At 43.4% G+C, this 17,481-nt stretch overlaps 2 protein-coding genes and 6 non-coding genes across 8 annotated transcripts; 5 read left to right on the forward strand and 3 right to left on the reverse strand.

The window, feature by feature from the left end:
- Positions 1-244: 244 nt before the first annotated feature.
- On the reverse strand, positions 245-2,964 carry rab36 (RAB36, member RAS oncogene family). The gene is made up of 10 exons (XM_070919368.1): positions 2,887-2,964; positions 2,256-2,347; positions 2,094-2,168; positions 1,853-1,954; positions 1,647-1,711; positions 1,480-1,531; positions 804-885; positions 616-706; positions 397-510; positions 245-306 (listed from the first exon to the last, which is right to left on the reverse strand). The coding sequence occupies exons 1-10, from the start codon at positions 2,962-2,964 to the stop codon at positions 245-247; spliced, it is 813 nt and encodes a 270-aa protein (XP_070775469.1).
- A 3,096-nt stretch (positions 2,965-6,060) lies between these two features.
- Positions 6,061-6,132, reverse strand: trnag-ucc (transfer RNA glycine (anticodon UCC)). The gene has a single exon. It is a non-coding gene; the product is annotated as a tRNA-Gly (tRNA).
- A 97-nt stretch (positions 6,133-6,229) lies between these two features.
- On the forward strand, positions 6,230-6,302 carry trnav-aac (transfer RNA valine (anticodon AAC)). Its single transcript has one exon. It is a non-coding gene; the product is annotated as a tRNA-Val (tRNA).
- An 88-nt stretch (positions 6,303-6,390) lies between these two features.
- On the reverse strand, positions 6,391-6,463 carry trnak-cuu (transfer RNA lysine (anticodon CUU)). Its single transcript has one exon. It is a non-coding gene; the product is annotated as a tRNA-Lys (tRNA).
- A 217-nt stretch (positions 6,464-6,680) lies between these two features.
- trnan-guu (transfer RNA asparagine (anticodon GUU)) lies at positions 6,681-6,754 on the forward strand. Its single transcript has one exon. It is a non-coding gene; the product is annotated as a tRNA-Asn (tRNA).
- A 173-nt stretch (positions 6,755-6,927) lies between these two features.
- Positions 6,928-7,001, forward strand: trnan-guu (transfer RNA asparagine (anticodon GUU)). Its single transcript has one exon. It is a non-coding gene; the product is annotated as a tRNA-Asn (tRNA).
- A 955-nt stretch (positions 7,002-7,956) lies between these two features.
- On the forward strand, positions 7,957-8,028 carry trnad-auc (transfer RNA aspartic acid (anticodon AUC)). Its single transcript has one exon. It is a non-coding gene; the product is annotated as a tRNA-Asp (tRNA).
- Positions 8,029-15,229: 7,201 nt separating this feature from the next.
- On the forward strand, positions 15,230-17,058 carry pdca (phosducin a). The gene is made up of 4 exons (XM_070919367.1): positions 15,230-15,291; positions 15,487-15,706; positions 15,819-15,931; positions 16,870-17,058. Exons 1-4 carry the CDS (start codon positions 15,247-15,249, stop codon positions 17,056-17,058), a joined length of 567 nt encoding a protein of 188 aa, XP_070775468.1. The 5' UTR covers positions 15,230-15,246.
- The last annotated feature ends 423 nt before the right edge of the window (positions 17,059-17,481 follow it).

A 17,481-nucleotide genomic window follows, 5' to 3' on the forward strand; every position in this document is an offset into this window, starting at 1 on the left:
AAACAACTTTTTACCTTTTTTTTTAGACTTGGGAAATGGTCAAATTCTTAAGATTTAGTATCAGAAAAAAAGAATCCATTATTGGCGCCTTCGATCCAATAACAAATGGCTTTCAGGAACGCATACTGGTCCAAACCTTTTACGTCAGAACACATGGCATTTTTGGTGCCTTAAGAAACCTAATGGAACATGTCCTAAGGCACATCTGAGTCCAGTCCAGCCTCTGCCTGGCTTCCGCTTTTCATCAGCAGCAGCTTCTCTTCGTGTCTTGGGGCACCGCCTCCTCCAGGTTGGCGCGATCTGATCCTGCCAAGACAAACATTTTTATGCATATTTGTACACCCTCGAGGGTGGCTTCCCTCATCAACATCTCCGCTCGCTGACGCGTTGACTTACTGATGCTGTCCCCGTGTCCGATGCTAGCAGGCGCCCCGTTCTCCATGCCCTTCAGCATGCACTTCTCAAAGGCCAAAGCCGCCACCCTGAAGAAAAACGCCTGTACGTTCTCCCCTAGAGATGCGGAAAAAGATGGTTTCTGCATCGCCCCAGAATCACTGCATGCATGTTATCTCAACGTACCATGCAGCGCTGACAAATGTGAGCTCTTGGTTTTACCTGTTTTAGCCGAAACAGCCCAAAACTCTGCATGCATTGCTGTTGCTATCCTGATGGCATCTTTTTCTGTCCTCTGTCTTTCCTCTAAGGGCTTAAGAACAAGACAGTCGTGTGTGTGTGTGTGTGTGTGTGTGTGTGTGTGAAAATCTGCAAAATATCTATCTATGTATATATATCTATATACTCACCAGCAGGTCACTCTTAGCGCCAGCCAAGAAGATGAAACAAGAGTCAGGCTCATTTTCTCTCATGGCCTCCTCCAACCATTGGCTATGAAAACAAAAAAGACATAGACAGGCGTTGCTTTTATTATTATATTATTTATAAGAGATATAACACAATATATATAGACATAACAAGATATTAAAGCTTTATTTTGGGAAAGCAAATCACTATGTGCATTATCAGTGTGTTTACAGCTTAATAAAACGTATGTATAATACGTACATGGATACAGGTTGTTTTCAGACTTATTTAAACCTCCAATAACTGATGTTTGAGCAGCGGACACACACAAACACTGACATCACCTTTTAAGTTGATATGGTGGCCTTATTAGCAAATCCTTTTTTTTGTTTTGTTGCAAATCCTCATTTGAAGCCGTATTTCTGGCAACTTGATAAACGTAAGTCCAATATTCACTCTCCTACTAACTCTGTTTTTGGTCTCCAGTAGAAAAATATCCATCTCTTTGGCAGCTAAAAGCTCCACTATGTTCCCCAGCTAGCTGTTTAGTGCTGGGCAGATAGCGTACGGTGGGTTAATCTGAGCTTTTTGCTGTAGTTAATGAAAGCAGTGAGTGCGAACCGGAAAACCACAACAACGTGCGGAGTCGTAGAACAAGCCCGTTATAATCCGACCTACCGTGTGTGCTCGAGGGACTTAATGTCGGCCATGTCGAAGACTGTGATAATGACTGGGGAAAGAAAGATGAACAAGGCGATTCAGCATTGTGAGCTCACGCTGGCTAAAATGTAAAATGTTCCCACCAAGCATCAGACACGCAACCAATCGCTGCAACAGCCTCTTACCCTGAGCGCCTCGGTAGTATGCAGAAGCAATGCACTTGAACTTTTCCTGCCCGGCGGTATCCCAGCTAGAACAACAAAAAAAAAGAAAGTGAACGTGAATGGCAAAAAAAACAAAAACAAAAACAAAAACAAAAACAAAAACAAAACAAAACCCCACAAGGCACGCGTATGCACGGATGCACTTATTTTGAAAGCGAACGACTCACATCTGAAGGGAGAAAGGTACCCCAGAGATCTCAAACCTCTCGATCTCAAAGTCCACGCCTATGGTGGCCTTGTAGTCTCTTTCAAACACGTCTTTGCAAAACCTGAAAACAGCAAAAAAAAACAAATCAAGAAAAAAATGGATAGGGGTCACAAGCCACCACTGACCTATAAACCTATAAGAACTCGTCTTTCTTGCTTCACTATAAAACAGATCTGATTTTGATCTTCTTGATAAAGTACCTATTAATGAGGCAGGTCTTCCCCACGTTGAGGTCTCCAACAACCACTACTTTGGACATCTTCTGTCGGTCCCACCTTTAAAGAAGACAACAGGTTGTTTTTTGTTTTTTTTCCCCATTGGTGCTCTTCACGCCATGTTTCGAGCAAAACTGAGACACTCACGGCTGATGCCTGGGGGCTCTGTCTTTACAGGCGGCTTGAGCCTGAACGTCCCAGTCTTTCTTCAGCTGCAGGGAGGCCTCCGGTGTGTAGCACTGAAAGCAACAGGACAGTATGCTCGAGTACAGCTGTCAGTTTGGAGTTGTGCTATTTCTGCAAACTAACTTCTGCAATAGGGACGAATCACCTCCGTGTCCTACTCTTAATAGCTTGTGCTTGGAAGATTCCGCAACTTTGATTCAAGACTTTTAAGACCTTTTTAACTAAACAGAAAAAGCAATCCTAACCTATAAGACCACGGCTAGGAGACTAAACAAGAAGCTGAGACAGAAGTAATCAAAACCACTTAACATAATCTAAGATATTTTAGGACTAGTCTGGCCCTGGCGTGTAAACAAGGACTGACAGCTGCACCGAGAACTTGTGAGCTGACCCCATGAGAAGTTGTTAAACACCATAGACCCCTGTCCCAAATAAAGTGTCCAAGACTGTATTATTTGGAGAAGATTTAGAGGGCAAAAGGATATGTTTTAACCACAGTGATCCCACATTAAAAGACAGGAGTTTTTCTGGGGTTTTTTTTGTCCTGGACCTGGATTCACCTGGAGCAGACCGCTGTCACCACAGTATGTACCTTTGGGAATTCCCAGATGGCCCGGTCTCTGCTGATGGGTGGTGGGAACGGCATCATCCCATTCCTGTTATCCTGCATGACAGCCTGCGAGGGAATGTGTAACACGAGTTAGCTTTATCTAATTCAGTCCAATACCGAGCACTCCTTCAATATGTGTGTGTGTGTGTGTGTGTGTGTGTGTGTCTATTCTTACAACACATAGATTAGAGTCCCGAATTCTGATTCTCATTTAGCTCCATTATCTACATACAGTATCTTCACTGTGTGAGTGTTGAATACTGATGTGGGGACATTACGAACACGTCTATCCAGGCCGTATTCGTGACTGGAAGATGCTCGTAATAAAGCTGCAGCATTATTGTGAAGATCGCCAGTACAGCGCAGGAAGCGGGGGGACTTCAAAATAAAAGCAGGCAGACAAAAGTCGAATGGAACCTCCGAACGTGTACCGCCGCCCTTTGCGTATATTCTTTATTACCACTTATGACGTGCCTTTGTGTTGATTTTCTGCGTAATAAAGAAAACTGCGTCAGCTAGGACAAAGGATAGCGGCTTGAGTTTGAAGGTCCTGAACGGAAGTCACATTTTGTTTGCTAACGGTGCCGATGACACTGGCGGCGACGGGCAGATACAACCGCGACCCGACTCGTCCACCACCCATTATTTCACACGCGTCCGTTTCTTTTTTTTTTTTCTTTTTTCTTTTCAATATGGCACCCCGTCGCGCCGTTGGCCCTCTGCTCGCTACGGCGGAGAATGGCGTGTACTCACCGCGGAAGGAATCGCGTCAAACTTCTCCGCGCTCACTGTGGCTCCGTCGCTTGCTGCGGTCGCGAGCACGGACGCTGTTTGATGAGGAGCTCGTTTCCACGACAACCATGCCCTTGCCCCGTGTCACGTGATAACCAGCCTTTTCTTGTGCGTGGTTAAAAGTGGGGCCCATTACAGGGTCCCATAGAACCCCCATGGAAACAAATAATCGCTTATTTTCATTGTAATACGTCTAATATTACACTGCTGGCTAAACAAACACAGTGTTATATGTTAGAAACACACACTCATCTCTCCCGTCAACCCTCCTTCTAAGTAGCATTAGACAATGTGCATTAGACAATATAGCTCCCAAATAAATGTGGTGGAGTAAATATTACAATATTTCCAACTGAAATGTGGTGGAGTATAAGAACGAAGTAGCATAAAATGGAAATACTCAAGTGAAGTACAAGGAGCCAACGTTGCCAACACGTTTACTCTCTCAAACTCCTTCACAGTTTTTGTTCAACTATTATTCCCGATCATTTTGCACATGGAGGAAAAAGTTGTTAGTTCCTCTGTTGCAAAGTTGATTGCAGTCAGTCATATTTGAGAATACTACAAGACTAATTGCACCACCTTGTGGCGTAACAGTCTCGATCAGTTTAGTCAAATGATCCAGTTAAAAAAAACTCTAAATTCGTGAGGATGTTTACCACATCATACCATATTTACCACCACTATTACCTAAGTATTTGTGACTACACCCATTTAAATTGCAATAGTGTAACACCGCCAGTACTTGAACGCACCTCAGGTCACGTGCAGGTGAGGGGGATGCTGCTGGGAGCGGGCGAGCGGTGCAATTAGCGATGTGCGTCAACGAAGCTTCCCGCGTAATAAGCGAGTAAACGTTGTCTAAACGGGCTCTGGACGGTGCCGTTTCGTACGAATTCGCAGTAAACGGTGTTCAGAACCACTTTCGCCAGCTCAGTTTGTTTGAGTTTGGGACCTCTGCCGTACTTTTGGAATGAAGAGAACACAGGTAATGTTACCTGCTACCTTACTTGACGCTAGCTAGCTAATGGTCACGACCTACGCTGCTAACGTTGATGCATCATGCTGGCTAACCAGCCACGCGTTTTAAAAATGTTCGCCATAATGTTAAGAAGTTTGACTAAATGTCTGCATTTAAGTAAATGATACAGTAGAAGTCTTCCCAAATTAATGTTAGAATTCCATCAATTTTTTTTTATCATTTTGGCCGCCCTCCACATGCCGTTTCGAAAACGGCGTTATGTAACGTCAGGCAAGGGGTCACTAAGAGGGGACTAATGTCGGATTTCACGGATTTCTTGGTTAACGCTAGTTTGTTTTGTGAGTTTCCCTCCAACTTGCAAGTGATATGAATTTTATGTGCTTAGCTAAATAGTTTAAACGTAGGTAACTTTTTTGTGTATCTGTAAAGAGAAGCATGAGTCCATCTAAGGATTAACGCTATAGGGGTGATGTATTCAATATGCCGAATTGTTATCGGTGCTTAACGTTACCTTATTAAAAACTACATTGGTAACGGGCAGACAGTTTTTCACGGTTGTTAAATTGTATTACTGTAAAAATTTTAAAACTGCTGCATGAACCTTACCAATTACGTTGCAACGTTAGTTAAAGCGGGACTTTAATTGAGCTGGTGTTTTTCTGCCCTTGTGTACGTTACTGGTAATTGCATACTGTCACTTAGTACTGAATCAGGTGTCCATATCACTGTGTTACATTCTGTTCTCATGCAGATTGGTCCACAGTCCATTTAGGCCCATTTTTAATGAAAAGGTTGAGTTATAGTTGTGACTAATGACAGTTTCATCCAAAAGCAGGCATCGAAAGGGTGAGTAATCCCTCTGAGGGCAAGTTTTAGGTTAATTTATCTCATTTTTCAATGCTGTCTCCGAGGTTTTGCTTTCCTGTTGTGTAGATGCTAGAGTGGTGTCGTGAGGGGGCGTGTCTGTGGTTACGCTGGTCCAGTACCGTCATGTTATAGGCTGCGATTTGTTACTTGAATCGTTGTGAACAAAGAATGCTGTTCTCCACATACAAATGCTCAATAAAACAGCCTAAATATGTTAAGCTTACACTGTTAGTTACGCCACCGATAGTACAGTACCAACACTGTACTGTCAATGCTATCATTACTAGTAGTACTACTATTACTGCTACCATTTGCAGTAGCTAGCTGCTGCTATCATCTATGCTAGTATTGCTATTACTGCATTACTGCCTCAATTAGTGATTCTAGTATTTCTGTTAACCTCTGCTATTAGTGCTTCTACTGTTGCTGCAACCATCACTAGCACTGAAGTTACTGTGACAATAAGGTTGCAAGTTTGTTAAATTATAGTCAGTGACCTGAAGGTATTAAAAGAATGCGTTGGCCGGGAATCGAACCCGGGTCAACTGCTTGGAAGGCAGCTATGCTAACCACTATACCACCAACGCCTGTTACAGTGATGTTACATAATGCATAATAAGAGTGTGTGTTTCAAGTCAGAGCATGGTTGCTATTTGAAAGTCCCACTGATAAGGGGCTGTGGCAGTTTCCGTAGTGTAGTGGTTATCACGTTCGCCTAACACGCGAAAGGTCCCCGGTTCGAGACCGGGCGGAAACACTCTTATGCTTCTTTATTTCTAAGTCTGTGTTTGACAAGTGTCTCTGAAAGCCATTGTAAATATGTTCTTCCGCGATCAAAAAATGTACGCCCAACGTGGGGCTCGAACCCACGACCCTGAGATTAAGAGTCTCATGCTCTACCGACTGAGCTAGCCGGGCTGTGATTGTGGGAGAAATATGCCTTTTAAAAATGTCTCTATTTCAATAACACAATCCTTTATGAGAGTTGATATATATTGGAGAATTTCAATCGAAATAGTTGGCCAATGGCAGACTTATGCCACCTGCCTGCATGTGGTGAGTCGGACAAGGCCACAAGTGAAAACATTTAAGTGAAGGGGGAAAAAAAAAAACCACGTTTTTTTCTGTAATAAGAGTCTCTGTGGCGCAATCGGTTAGCGCGTTCGGCTGTTAACCGAAAGGTTGGTGGTTCGAGCCCACCCAGGGACGGCAGATGTTTTTCACTTTCTGCTTTCTTCAGTGTTGAGAATGATTTTAGAGGTACATCATCTAAACACCATAATGTATCTGGGGGAAAAAACAGTCAACCAACCCTTTAAGTCTCCCTATGCGATTTGAGATGACCACACACTTCTTCCTCCTGTGAAAATGGTGGACTACCTGTCTCTGTGGCGCAATCGGTTAGCGCGTTCGGCTGTTAACCGAAAGGTTGGTGGTTCGAGCCCACCCAGGGACGGTAGTTTATTTTTTTCATTGAAGAACTTTTGCTAATAGTAAATTAATACTTGTTAGTCATTGTTTGTCTCTAAGTTTTGTATTTATTAAGCGTGGCTTGAATAGATTAAACATGCTATTAGTGTCTGTCTCCTGCTCCTAAAAATCCTGTGCGTACTCTACCCAATGCCAACGATGGGATGATATTGGAGGGAGAGCAGGAAGCAGAATCAGGGTCAAAAGGCGAGACAGAGCATCATGTTTGACATTTCGGCAGCCAGAACAATAGGACAGGGTAAAATTGAAACAATTAAAGAAAAGAGCCCACCTGGCTTGTCTGCCGTTCAACCTTTTAGCAGTCCACACCAGGAACTGTTGCAACGTCGTAGTTGCACTCTGCTGGAGATTGTGTGACAGAAACGCACAGGGGTGAAGCTTTTTATCCTCGGAAGAGTGCTGAGGTCAAAGCATACAAAGGGGCTGCCACAGTGCCGAATTTGCGCATAAAATGTCTTCTAAAAATTAGGAAACCCCAAAAATGTTTTGCACCTGCTTACGGCTGGTGGGAGTGGGCCAATCAGTGACCACACTGACCTTGTCGGGATTCATGCGTATGTCATACTGGGAGATGATGACTCCTAAGAAGGCAACTGACTGACTCGCTCAAAACATTTATTTCTCTGACTTGTAAAATATTTTACAATTTATTTGATCAATATAGATTAATTGAGATATGACAGGGTTTTATTGCAATTCTATCTAAGGGAAAGTTTGTTCAGTCAGATGGACCAATTCAATTAGGTGTTGGAGTTGATTTACTAGGTACTAGTAGGAATGTCGTCTTTGTAGTGTGGAGAGTTGGATTTTTGGTCACAACCTACGACCGAGTGAGTGGAATTTGGGGTGTGTCGTGTGTGAACCACCGCATACACTCTCGCACAATGTTCATAATGAACTGCGGATATTTCGACAAACATTCCTCGTTAGTATAGTGGTGAGTATCCCCGCCTATCACGCGGGAGACCGGGGTTCGATTCCCCGACGGGGAGATAGATTGTTTTTCCTTGTCCAGATTTGTCAAACATAAATCTGTGTTGCTCTGAGCATAGTATAAAACACATGCATGCTGCTCTTTAATCTTTTTCTCACCCATATTTCTATTCGAGTCTTCCTCTTTTTTTTTTTTTTTTTTTGGTAATACCAAATACCATACAGCAGGGGTCTCAAACTCAAATTACCTGGGGGCCGCTGGAGGCAGAGTCTGGGTGAGGCTGGGGCGCATCAGGTATTCCACAAAAAAAGCTTTGCTAAAAAAAATCCAAACTTCTCAAACTACATTACTAACAGTTATTTAACTTCAATGGGTTCTTCTGAACATGAACGTTCCTTCTTAACATGGCGTCTCTTGCCTACTCCTTGCTGCCAGGTTTCTGGCAGCGCTTCCTCTCACATAGCTGAGCCACATTTGGCTTGAGGGAGGAAGCATTTGAGATCCTCAGTATGGCTTGAAGATGATTATCAGTAAGTCTGGACCTGTACTTGGACTTATTGAAGTTCAAGGTGGAGAAGAGCTTTTCACACAAATATGTGCTCCCAAAAAGGCACATGGTCCGCTTGAACATTCGGGAAAGCTCAGGAAAGCTGGGGGTCAATTCTCTCAAAAATTGCCCATGCTTGTCTGCTTTTCCACTCACCTCCCTGAACTTGGCTTTGAGGTCAGAGTTACACTGCAGGTCAATGAGCTCCATTTGAAGCACAGGAGGGGCATCTTGCACATCAAAGGAGAAGGGATCCGCAAAAATTTGAAAAGTGGCTCTGTGCGTCTTGAAGTCTGCAAATCTGTGATCAAATTCCTCCTGTAGCTTCAAAATGGCATCAACATACTTCTCACCACTGAATAGTGTGCCTGCATCCACAAGTGCCTTGCATGCTGGGAAATGGCAAAGGTTTGTCTGAGAGAGCTGGGCTTTCCATAACACAAGTTTTGTGGAGAATGCTCTTACGTTGTCATAGGCAGCACTGACGAGCTGCCCCTGGCCTTGTAACTTCTTGTTCAGTACATTCAGCTCATGCGTGATGTCAACAAGAAAAGCTAAGTCCATGAGCCATTTGGGATCACTCAGCACAGGAACAGCCACCCCATTCTTCTCCATGAAGGCTTTCACCTCTGCTCTCAACTCGAAAAATCTCTTCAAGACGTTTCCCCTGCTGAGCCAACGTACCTCGGTGAAGTAGAGCACATCCTCATATTCCGACTCCATTTCCTCTAAAAAAAAGCAAGGTACATCCGGTGCTTTAAGCCCCTCGATCTGATTTGGTTGATGCATTTCACAACGACAGACATCACATTGTCAAACTTCAGGCATTTGCTGCAAAGGGCCTGCTGATGGATAATGCAGTGCAGAGCAATGGCCTCCTCCACACCCTCCTCTTCCAGTTTTCTTTGAACAAGTGCCACCAGTCCATTTTTCCTCCCTGTCATTGATGGCGCTCCATCGGTTGTTATTCCAACAAACCTCTTCCATGGCAAACCGGCATTCACAATGGCATCACACAGCTGGCGAAATATCTCCTGAGCGGTGGTCTGGCCATGCATTGGAATTACTGTGAGCAACTCCTCCATCACATCAAAATTGTCATCAACACCACGGACATATATTGCGAGCTGGGCAGTATCAGTGATGTCTGTCCTCTCATCAAGAGCGACTGAGTATGCATTGAAACATTTTGCTTTCTCACGCAGTTGATCATAAATGTTACTTGACAGGTCAGGAATGCGCTCTGCCACGGTGTTGGCAGAAAGGCTGATGTTGCTAAACTGGCCTTTCTTTTCCGGACAGACTATACTTGCAGCCTGTAAGATGCACTTTTGGATAAAATCGCCTTCTGTGAATGGCTTTCCCGCCTTAGCAATCATCTCACTAACCACGTAGCTAGCTTCGACTGCTGCATTATTCTCTTTGCTTGCTTTCTTGAAGAAATTTTGTTGCCTCAGTAGACATGTTTTAAGATTGGCACCCTGGTTGGCATCTCCCTGGTATTTTGCATACTCCTCAGCATGTCTAGTTGAATAATGACGTTTGAGGTTGTATTCCTTGTGCACTGCAACTTTTTCTGTGCAAATAAGACACGTCGGGGTGCTCCTGTGCTCGACAAAGAAATATTGCATCTCCCACTTTTCCTGAAATTGTCTGTGCTCGTCACCAACCTTTCTCTTCACTGCAGGCTTTGAAAAAGACATGATTGGGGCTATGTGACAAGATATATATTCATTCCACTTGGTGTCGCTCTCGCAATAAAGTTTCAGTCATGTTTTTAAATAACCAGCGTCACATGGAGAACGTCATTCCGTAATGCAGGTCATTCCCCCTTCTTCCGGTAACAACAGCGCGGCGGATAATGAACAGCCCGGTAGCAGTCGCCTTTCTTTTTGCGCTCGATATTCATGTCTTTCATGATGATATGAACATCATGACATTTGTAGATGGTAGAAAGCACCGGGTTAGTGAGCGCAAAAAAAGGCGAATTCTACCGGGCTGTTCATTATCCGCCGTGCTGTTGCTGTTGTAAACGTCGTCATAGAAACAAGTGAAAGCATGAAGCCGGGACAGTGGGACACCATTATCCCATGGAAGCGTTATTTACTGGCTTTTATTTTCTATAATAACTCCATGGATGCAGCAGGAGCATAGCGGCGTTGTCTAATCAAATATGTCGTGTGGCACAGCAGCAGGTACGCCTGGTTCTGTTTTATTAATGTCACACACTGTGGAATCACATGCACGAGCCTCATTTGCTGTCACACAGCGCGCCAAACATGGATGTAAAGGTCTTTTAACGTCCGTTTGTACGTCTGCTCTACTCATTAGACCTCAGTGAGAATTACGCACAGGTTCTCCAACAGCTGCTGTGGATATTTGGGGCGACTTTACCCAAAATTCATCGTGTTTCTGCAAACCGTCACCACTGTAAAGTGTCAGTCATCATTATTAAACATAAGAAGAACGATAAATGATGTATTGACAGAGCTCGTGTTGAAACGGACTTTACAAAGTGCTTCACAATAATTAAACTAAGTGATCATTAACGGGGAGATGATGCTCAAATTAAAAGAATGATGCTTTATTAAGGTTTAATAATGCATCTTTGAATTTTACAGAAAGCTGTGTAGCAAAAATAACAACACAATCTACCGTGAGGTGCGCACATTCTCAGCGCACATTGGACGAACAAAAATCGCGGGCCGCACTAACATTAAACTTTTATATCAAGGTGGGGGCCACAAAATATTGTCCTGCGGGCCGCAATTGGCCCGCGGGCCGCGAGATTGAGACCCATGCCATACAGTGTTGAAAGCGCACATACTCTGGTCTGTCGGTCAGGTAGTTCGCTCTTAGCTTCTCACCCAGCAGAGTTGGTTGGATGGCATTAAAATGCGCTGGAGAAGTCACATCTAGGTCACATCTAGGCCCGCAAGTCAGCTTGCGGGCCTAGATGTGGTTCAGCAGGTTCTGCAGTAATATTATCTGTCTGTTGTCGTCCATTAATAATGCTAAAATTGTTTGGACTAGTGGATAACTGCGGTGGATGCTGTAACCTCATTTAACGTTGCTTGCCTCGAACCAGTGCTTAAAGTGGAAAAGTGGTCTCTGCTGCTGGGAGTGGCGCCCATTTGAGTGATCCCGTCTTAAATGGCTGATGTTGGAAGTGTTTTCACATACATACCCGACTTCAGTTGGACAACGTCGGCGTATAGCTTTCGTCTGATCCACTCATCGTCCATTTCTGCTGCAACTAACTGGGCAACTGTAATGCTAAAAGCCACGGGAGGATCCTCCAGCTCTGGTCTCTCATTTGTTTGCCATTCGGAGGCAGCAACACTACTTGAGCTTGACTAACCCAGCTAACCGGGCTGAGGCGACTAGCATGCTACAGCTGATAGACAACAACTGATGCACTGCTGAAACTTTCCAGGTAAAAGCCATGCTCTAGAATTTCTGTTTGCGAGTAGTAGACATAAAAAAAAGAGTAATATGACAGTAATTGTTTGGTCACAGAACATGCCAAGCTGAGTAAGTTGCATACTGAACCGAACATCCTGCACCAAAAGGAAGTTGACTGAAGAAATGGCAGGTAAGATCCCAAAAATGTCTAATTATTTCACAGTTCAGTTACACCTCACACTGTAAGTATTAGACCAGTATATTTGGACCTGTTTTATTTTAGCTGCATATGTGTTATTACAAATTCGAAAGAATGTTCTGTTACTTGTGTGTACTTTGCTGTCATCAATCCACTGAGCCTGGTATTACACCTAATCATATTAGACCACATCACATTACAGTGACAGTGATGATAAAGCTTATTCCCTCATCTCTCTCCCCACCCTTTTCTAAGTTTGTGTTCCCCTCTCTGCTGTCAGTCCTGCCTAGATTGACAGAAGATAACAAATAGACACAACAGACAAAGACTGAAAGGAACGAACAAGCTGCAAGAAACGGACAGACAGCAGTTCTCACTCAAGACACAAAGGTAAGAATGTTTGGCTGTTATAGTTCGGTACCATGCAGATATTTGTACTGCATTGTAGTAACATCATCTGTGTCTCTGTTGCGGTTTTTTTTTTCTTTCACAAAAAGGTGAGCTCCAGAGCTACAAATAGTTTCAACACACTAAAATCTGTAAGAGATTATTTTATATATATATATATATATATATATATATATATATATATATATATATCACTGTTAAGCAGCACGAGGTTTACAAATGTTTACATTTGCTTACATAATCATTGCTTTAGTCAAATCATTTGTTCATATGCATGTGGTATAAACTGTATTTATTCAGACACTTTTCAAGTCATGTCATGCCATGTTTAAAACCTTGAGGGTTTAAGTCCACTCCGTGAACTGCACTTGATTTAATTAAAAAACCAACCATGCAAGAAATATATTGCCTTGATAACATGAAGGAACTGGAGATCAAACCAGCCCGTGACACCCGTCAGCATGTTGACATTCCGACCCGTGAGCACTCACTGGTCATTACTGCATTATTACGTGAGTCCTCAGTATTCACGGGTCGGACCACACCCTCATACTGACATAGTATTTCGCGCAAACATCCGACAGACGGACATATAAACACCTGGCAAAGTACTCAAAACCGCTTCTGTAGTTGTTCCCTCTACTGTAGGTGTCTTCAGGACCACATTTTGCCATGACACACACACACACACACACACACACACACACAGGTGTCACCAGGTGAAATCAATGGCAGCCACATGCTGTCGTGGCTGGTAATTAGCTGCCTCAGGCTGATGGGCATTACCAGTTTTATGACTGACGTAGTGTTGATCAGGACCCTGTTGTCATTGACAGCTCAGCTGTGTCAGCATAATAGCTTTCAATGTGGCCTTTACTGCTGCGTCCAGAGAAGCGGTTTCCTCATGAGTGTGATACTTGATACTCACTTGGCACCTAACTGCAACATCATAATTGCTGTTGGTTTATTTGGAATTTAATGGAAGCGTTCATTTTACATTTTGGCTACTATGACAAAAGAAAAAGAGAGGTCATGTGTGCGAAAGGAGCCCAAATATGATGATTTGACATTACAGAATTGCATTCAAGGACTATGTAATCTAATTAAGCAGTGATTATGCTGGCATTCAGTGAATCATAAAATTGTATCTGTGAAAATTGAGTCTGTCACGGGAGGATCACCACAACAGAAAAGTTGTAAACAGAAGGTAAACAGAATGACAAGCTTAGCTAGCAAATTACTTAATATCACACATACGCACATGCATAAGAAGATGTCCTAGGCATGTGCATGTCGGACTCTTGGTAATCTCAGCGTAAGCTGATTATTAAACTTCAGCCTGGCTCGCAGTAAGTGGCTGTGACAACAACTGTACGGACCCATGCACATGAACACACACAAAATGTTGCCGATAGTTAGGGGCAACATTCAACATTGTTCACACTAAGATGACTGAATTAGTCATTCCCCATTTTGGCCTTTTCGTAAGATAGCATTTCACCCCCCAAAACAATGCCTACCCAGGTTTATTCCTGGGTGTGTTTTGTTGTTTTGTGGTGTATTTAATTTTTGGCAATATGTAGACAATGTCATGTCAAATCATGAAATAAGGTTAGCTCTGTATCAAAGTCACAATGACATTTACTTGGAAAACATTATCAATACCCATCACATCAGAGGTAAACAAGAGGATCTGTTCTCAGTCCAGTCCACCTTTTATTTTGCACACCTATACCAGGGGAAACAAGTGATATATCAGGCAGCTGAGATAGACAAATGTATATTAAAAGTGTACTTCATTATTTATTCTTTAAATGTCACAAGTGCAATACATATATATACATACATATACATTGTTATTGTATATATTTTTTTACATTTATTTTTCACTTAAATATTGTAAATGTGTATATTTTTTATTTTCTATTTCGTATTTTTTATATTTTTGTACATAGTCTTATTTCTAAATTTATGCTACTTTCTACTCTTGAATGGGAGCACCGGTACTGTGTAATTTCCCCCAATTAAATAAAGTATTTCTGATTCTGATAAAGGACAATTCCACTTCATATCAACATGGTGTATTTCCCATAAATGTGGCTATTGGGGCACTATGGGTCGTGCTAACTTTGCACTCGCCCCCCCAGGACGTAGACCCCCATGCAGTGAGCCTCAATGGTTGTTCCAGGCGGCTTCTCTCTGTGAAACACTCAAGAGACAAGATTTTGAAATGATTGTTAAAAACCAGTGCAAAGTTAGCACATCTCGTAGCGCCACAGTAGACCACATTTAAGGGAAATACAGCAGGTTGAAATAAACCGGAATTTTGCTGAAAGAGTTGCAATTTAGATGGACTTCAGATGGTGGCATGGCTTTCAAAGTGCACCTCTCTGGCTCTCTGTGCAGACCTGGTCAGGTTATTCAGCTTGTGTGTTCTCTCTCTATTGCAGACTGCCACCAGGATGTCTGGCTCTACCCAGGAAGAAGAGGAGTTGCCTGCTAATCACACAGGTCAGAGGCACAAGTCAGAACGACGCAGTAGACATGGATTGCTAAAATGGCAGCATCACTCAGTAAAGTGTAGGTTTTGTCATCACAACAGCTACTCTGACTTAAAACCTGCAGGTCCTAAAGGTGTAATCAACGACTGGCGGAGGTTTAAGTTGGACAGCGTGGATCAGACTGTCCCCCAAAGCAAGAGAGAGCTGCTCAGACAGATGTCCAGCCCACGAGAGGATGACAAGGAGAGACTCAACAGAAAGGTGGACGGAAACACTCACAGACCCTCACGCACAGGAAAACATGCCATTGACAGATTTTAGAGTTAATAAGAGGAAGACAGTTGGACAGATACGTGCCAACAAATCACAGACTCTTTACGGGTCTCTTTGGACAAAAGAATGCATTTAAATGTAACAAAAAGAGCTGAGCCGTAACATGCATTTCCCCAACTGTAGATGAGTGTCCAGGAGTACGAACTGATCCAAGAAGAGGACGAGCGCTCCCTGAAACGCTACAGAAAACAGTGCATGCAGGAAATGCACGAGCGCCTGAGCTTTGGTCCTACGTTCGAAGCAGTCTACGAGCTTGAGAGTGGAGAAGCCTTCCTGGAGGTCATAGAGAAGGAACATCGGTTGACCCTAGTGGTGGTCCACATCTACCAGCACGGAGTCAAAGGTCAGTGGGGGGGGGGGGGGGGGGGTTATCACATATGTTTAAGTCTTAGCACATTGACTCATGTTACAACCACAGTAATGTCTCTCATCTAACATATCTATGTATCCCACAGGCTGTGAACAGTTGAACTCATGCCTGGACTGTCTGGCCTCGGAGTACCCCAGCATTAAATTTTGTCGTATTGATGCTGTGGCGACAGGCGCTGCTGAGCGCTTCTCCTCTGAGGTTAGTAAACTATGAAGGTAATGTTAAGACATCATAGTAGACTCGACTAATGATTGACTGATTGACACTAATCCCCATTGGGACGCTGGGCTGTAGTATTAGCAGTGTCATTTCTAGTGAACATCAATTGTCCAAGAGCAGTACTTGGCATCTAAAGAGTTTGCTACCCTTTCAAAACCAGAAGCAAAGAGCACCGCGCTCGTTATGGTATCATGTTATCGGCCAAAAAAACGGTTAAAGGAACTGTGAAACCAGTGGTTCTTTATGCATTTCCACTGCATCTGAAGAACTGTGAAGAGAAGGCAAATCAGACCGATGACGGATTGTGACGACACGGAATGTTTCACACGAGGAAACAACATCACAGAGTGATTCTGCTCTGTGTATTTACCGTTGCACGACCCCGGACACCTGGAACTATCCTACAGAAACCCCTGGTGGAAACGCCCTATATGTAGCCCCCAATCTGGCTAGAAAGGAAAAGCCTAGTAAGCATTGACTTAATAAAGTAATAAAGTAATATTGACTTAAACTCCTTGTTATTCAGAGCAAAGAGTTAAAGGTCCCATGTTATGCTCACACTTGTGTGTCTTCTGCTGGCCCTTCATGCAGCCCCTCTGGTGACTGTATAGTTGTGACATCACAATCTTACGGAAGTCCCGACGGCTCGTTTAAAGGCACAGTGTCTGAGTACGGGCTGTGTTTCATTTCTCCGTGGACTGAGCGTTTTGATCCTTTCACAGTATTTATACAGCACCCAGACCTGCTTTAGAATCAAACAAGACATGGACGTCTCACCTTCTACAGTATGGGACCTTTAATAATATTATTGTTACAAGATGCGGACTCTATTAAAACCAGTGTCACTGTCACTATTAAATGACCGACCTCGGAGACAGCCTACAAGTAAATTGTGATTCCTGTTAATGTCCTTCCAGGTTCTTCCTGCCCTGCTGGTGTACAAAGCTGGTGAGTTACTGGGTAATTTCCTGGCCGTCACCAAACACTTCAACGAAGAGTTCTTCGCGACGGACGTGGAGGCGTTTCTCAACGGATATGGCCTGTTACCTGAGAAGGAGTTCTCGGCATGTGCTGATGATGAGGACGAGGGAGGGGACGTGGAGTAGAAGGAGAAGGAAAGAGGAAAGGGTGATAGTTGAGAGAAGGGAGAGAAAAGGAGGAACGGCAGAGAGGGAATACAACAGTTAAGAGACAAAGACTAGAGGACAGGAATTGGGGAAAGAAGTGGAGCAAAACAATGGGACAGTGTTCCAGTCATGACGCACACACACACACACACACACACACAAAAAAAACCATCCACCAGAACACACTGAATGCTGATTGCATTTAGAAGCTAGTAGGTGTAAACTACACGGTGTGAGAAAGTCCGCTGAAATAATTCTTTGCTTTCATATCATAGCTTTCCAATAAAAGATTACTCTTACCGACATGCTCTCTGTGTCTGCGTCTTTCTGTGTAACATTACACAAGCTACTAATGGACTGCACAAACCCCAATGGTACACATCCGATCTTATATCATAATAC

The sequence above is a fragment of the Enoplosus armatus genome, chromosome 14 (genome assembly GCF_043641665.1).
Source record: "Enoplosus armatus isolate fEnoArm2 chromosome 14, fEnoArm2.hap1, whole genome shotgun sequence".
In the NCBI taxonomy this organism is placed as follows: domain Eukaryota; kingdom Metazoa; phylum Chordata; class Actinopteri; order Centrarchiformes; family Enoplosidae; genus Enoplosus; species Enoplosus armatus.

Coding starts and splice junctions, on each gene's coding strand:
- pdca (XM_070919367.1), top strand. CDS start 15,247: ATGTCCAGCCCACGAGAGGATGACAAGGAGAGACTCAACAGAAAG. Junction 15,707..15,818: donor CTACCAGCACGGAGTCAAAG/GTCAGTGGGGGG, acceptor TGTATCCCACAG/GCTGTGAACAGTTGAACTCA. Junction 15,932..16,869: donor CTGAGCGCTTCTCCTCTGAG/GTTAGTAAACTA, acceptor ATGTCCTTCCAG/GTTCTTCCTGCCCTGCTGGT.
- rab36 (XM_070919368.1), bottom strand. CDS start 2,964: ATGCAGGATAACAGGAATGGGATGATGCCGTTCCCACCACCCATCAGC. Junction 2,169..2,255: donor AGAGCCCCCAGGCATCAGCC/GTGAGTGTCTCA, acceptor TCTTCTTTAAAG/GTGGGACCGACAGAAGATGT. Junction 1,712..1,852: donor GTACCTTTCTCCCTTCAGAT/GTGAGTCGTTCG, acceptor TTGTTGTTCTAG/CTGGGATACCGCCGGGCAGG.